The 3,980-nt window shown below is 35.7% G+C and overlaps 1 protein-coding gene across 1 annotated transcript; it reads left to right on the top strand.

Annotated features, from left to right (window-relative positions):
• Nucleotides 1-810: 810 nt before the first annotated feature.
• LOC137812059 (dof zinc finger protein DOF3.1-like) lies at nucleotides 811-2,864 on the top strand. The gene is made up of 2 exons (XM_068613947.1): nucleotides 811-965; nucleotides 1,127-2,864. The coding sequence occupies exons 1-2, from the start codon at nucleotides 921-923 to the stop codon at nucleotides 2,123-2,125; spliced, it is 1,044 nt and encodes a 347-aa protein (XP_068470048.1). The 5' UTR covers nucleotides 811-920; the 3' UTR covers nucleotides 2,126-2,864.
• Nucleotides 2,865-3,980: the final 1,116 nt, after the last annotated feature.

Below are 3,980 nucleotides of genomic sequence, written 5' to 3'. Positions count from 1 at the left end.
AAAAAACCACACCAAAATTGTCTCTTGGTCAATATCAACGTAGCATTGCAATTTGTAAAGCATGGTCTTCATTTCGAGTCTTGAGATGTATGTAAATAACCACATGCTACTTTTTTGTCCTTTTCATTTGGAGCTTTTTGCCCCTAACGCAAATTTATTGTTCTCACTTCCCTCCTTTCTACCATATATACTTTCTTTACTCCAAGCAAAAAAAGAGTAAACCATTTATACATACTTTACTACGTATTAGTCTTTAAATAGTTAATGGAAATGTCATTTTTTTTGTTAAAGTTAAGACTTGGGACTAATAAAGTTGGTGATTGAAATGAATTATATTATGATTTGGAATTACTAGAGTGATTAATAATTGGAGCATATAGAAGTGGGATTTGGTCTTACACTACATGCTTTGGGTATTGGGCTCTTAGGGATCCCTCGATGTGGTTATCTATACGATCCTCTCATTCTTTCTGCACAAGGGAATGTAACAAGGGAATATATTTGTCATTCTTTTATTTATTTTTCTTTCTTGAACCACTCAAGATCCATCCCCAATTCTGCTTTACCTCTATGTCCTCTTCTTGGATTTCGAATGTTCTTTTTTATATTCCTTATCATTATTCCAACTCCATTATATATTAATAATCATCCAAATTCATTTTAAAGCAAACCCATCACGTGAAACTAACTATGAACACCTGAGTTTTAATTAACACATATTATTATTATTATTCCAACGGGTCACAAATTAATTAATAGTCAACAACGTTCACCACATCATGTTAGATAACTAAACCTGTCCAGGATTTATACATGGAAGAACACTTAATTTGAAGCGTAATTCTTTGTCCGTTTATCATGGTGGTGATATGAAGGAGTTGATTTTGGAGAAGAAAAAATGTTGAAGAAAGTGTGAGAAAATGGTAGTAGTCACCCCTCCAACAGCGTCTAACAAATGGACACAGGTTCACGTCTCTCTCTTAATTATTAGACAAATACATGTCCACCCCAATTTTGTTGCTTTCCTTTTGGAAGAGAATATCTCCACTGTGTTGTTATTTTACCCTAGAACTCCAACTTAAAACACTTTCTCTTTCATCTTTCTTTCTCTTTCTCTTTCTATCAGTTATCTTCTCTTGCATCTCAGATAGATGATCGCAAGGCCTCTATGGGAAGAGTCATGGAAAAACCAACCCAAGATCTTCTTCAGCAGCAGCAACAAGCCCTCAAGTGCCCTCGCTGCGACTCTTCAAACACCAAGTTCTGCTACTACAACAACTACAGTTTGTCACAGCCTAGGCACTTCTGCAAAGCCTGCAAGCGATACTGGACCAGAGGTGGAACTCTCAGAAACGTTCCCGTTGGTGGTGGTTGCAGAAAAAACAAGCGTGTCAAACGTCCAAACGGTGACGCTTCTGCTAACTCCCCCCCTTCTTCCTCCACTCCTAGCTCCAATTCAAACCCTCCTTCACGGCCCCACATCCCTTCTAGTTCAACCGCAAACCATGTCAATGTAAACCCTTTGTTTTATGGGCTACCCAATAGTAACGGTTGTGATGTCATGGATGTTCCTTTCCCAAGGTTTAATCTTCAGTCTCAGCTGAATGCCCTTGGGTTAGGTTTTTCGTCCGGGGTTAACGTTATCTCAAGTGAACCTAGTGATAATGGGTTTAGTACTACTACTACTACTTCAAATACTAACAACTTTCTTTCGGCTTATAATTCCATATTTGGTTCTTCTTCCTCCTCAACTTGTGCACCCTCAACTCCTGTTATGGCTTCCTTGCTGAGTTCTACTCTCCTGCAGCAGAAGTTTATCGGTGGTGCTGGGGTGAAGGGTCATCATGATGGCAATGGTTTCCAGGGTTTTGCACCGCTTCAAGGGTTGCAAATGGAAGGTAGTAATAATATTAGCTCAAAAGAAGTGAAAGCTGAAGGACCAAACAGGTTGGAGTTGGAGTGGAGTAATAATAACAATAACAATGGTGGTGGTGGTGCTTGTCAAAACCAGATGGAGCATGTGGGCTTGTCTGATCCTAATTCACTTTATTGGAACACTGCAACAGGTTTGAGTGCTTGGAGTGATCAACCTAACTTTGGTCCTTCAGTCACGTCTCTGATCTAGAAAGATGAAGCATCGTTTTCAAAGCTATATATGAAATCTCTCTCCCTCGTTTAATTAAGGGCATGTTTTTGTTCTTTAGGCTTAGTTTTGCTACTTTTCTTTTGGGGTCAAAGTGGGTTGGATTTACTACTTACACCGAAAAGAAAAAAAATAAAAAAAGAAGATACTTGAGATGAGAGGAGTTTGGGATCGGAGTGATCATGTCAGCTGCAAGAATGCTACTACACTTCAGCCTGTTAGTTTTATGTGTCAAGGTTGAGAATTGGTTAATTGCGCTGAGAGGAACCTCGGATCCTCTTCTCTCATCATAGTCTCTGCACACTGTTTTGTTTCCTGTGGAGATCAAAAGAAGATCCTCTGGTGCAAGTTCTCCACAGTTGAGTAAGTTGGTCCTTTTCATGAATGTATATACGATGCAATGACATGTCTTCTTTTTTCCTTTTCTACTTTCTGATGTATTGTGATTAGTTAGACGAGGTGGGGTTTAATTACTTTGTATAATATGATGCTGAGATATTGGTTTCATTTTCGTTAACTTTCTCAACATTTGTTTAGGAATATGGCAAGTGGAGAGAAGTAGGGTAATTATTATTCGGGGTATAATGATGGTATAGGAGAGAGGAAGATTAAGTACTTGGATGGGGTGATTAATGTATGTGGGGTTGGTTTGGGTCATGTACTGTTTGGTTTTGTGGTTCATCTCAATTGGTAATTCAAGATAGTTTGGTCCTCAAAAGAATTTTGGTGTTTTTATTGAAAAAAAAAATGAATTTTAGAGGATAAGTGATGTGAAGTTAAAGACTACCAACCATGCCGAAATGGTGTATAACTGTAAGTGGGCTAAATCTGGCTACAATCTGTAGCGCACAATAGGAATGTAAGCAGGACTTGGTCTCATATGTTGTTGTCCTTTAGTGACAGGGAACATTTCGTCTATCTATCATTTCAGGTGTGTCTAGAACCAACTAAATAGCCATTCAACTTTCAAACTAGACACACTTTATCAACATTTCTGTAGTCTGAATGAAAGAGCCTGGATTTAGATACATTAAACCAGGTAACATTTTAAGTTTTGCAGATGGAAACAATATGATCCTCACACAAAATCATTAAAGATATTAACACGGTTTTTTATGTAAATATTTTGCATTAATGACAAAGTGTGAAAAAGAACAAACCACAAGAATTTGCTTCTGTGTTATTGGCCTGCATTTCTCAAGTTTGGAAGTGTGAATCAAAATCCTCTTATAATACTTTTTATTAACTTTATTTTCTTGCTTAGTGAATAAGAAGGTATTAAACAGCTTTAATCTTCTGAAGATATCAAATATATTGATTTTTATTTCGCGTTTTCTTTAGCTTGACAAAATGAAATAATCAAATTTACAGTATTAGAAACAGAAATTTTGTTTAAATAATTAAAATATTTAATAGACTGTGATTAATGTTCTTCAGTATATTATTTAGCGGGATCCACAGAGTTTTGAGAAAGTTATTTCAATGTTATTTTAAACTTTTGATAAGTTGTGCTTACAACATCACGTTGTTTCAAGTAAGAAACACTGCTAAGCAAAAGTATAAGTAATCATCATGTTAATTTACTCTTGAAGAAGAAACTTTATTATTTATCAGAGGAAAAAAAATCTCATTTTAATTTATAAAAAAGTTAATTTTTTTCCTCTTAAAAAGTTTCACATTTTTATTTAGCAAAAAAGGGTTCCTTTGCTCTTTCTCCACTTTTAATATAAACATGGTGATGTAATGTATAACGTGAGAAAACATTTTTCTTTAAATAAATAATTATATATATAATACTTTTTATCACTAAGCATACCAAAATCTTTTTCTATTGGAG

Source organism: Phaseolus vulgaris, chromosome 2 (genome assembly GCF_000499845.2).
Source record: "Phaseolus vulgaris cultivar G19833 chromosome 2, P. vulgaris v2.0, whole genome shotgun sequence".
Lineage (NCBI taxonomy): Eukaryota > Viridiplantae > Streptophyta > Magnoliopsida > Fabales > Fabaceae > Phaseolus > Phaseolus vulgaris.
Note: the sequence above shows the minus strand (reverse complement) of the source record. Positions and strands in the feature narration are given on the sequence as shown.

Excerpts from the sequence above, each read along its gene's own strand:
- LOC137812059 (XM_068613947.1), top strand. The coding sequence starts at position 921 with ATGGTAGTAGTCACCCCTCCAACAGCGTCTAACAAATGGACACAG. Across the intron at positions 966-1,126 it reads CGTCTAACAAATGGACACAG|TTATCTTCTCTTGCATCTCA; the intron begins GTTCACGTCTCT and ends TCTTTCTATCAG.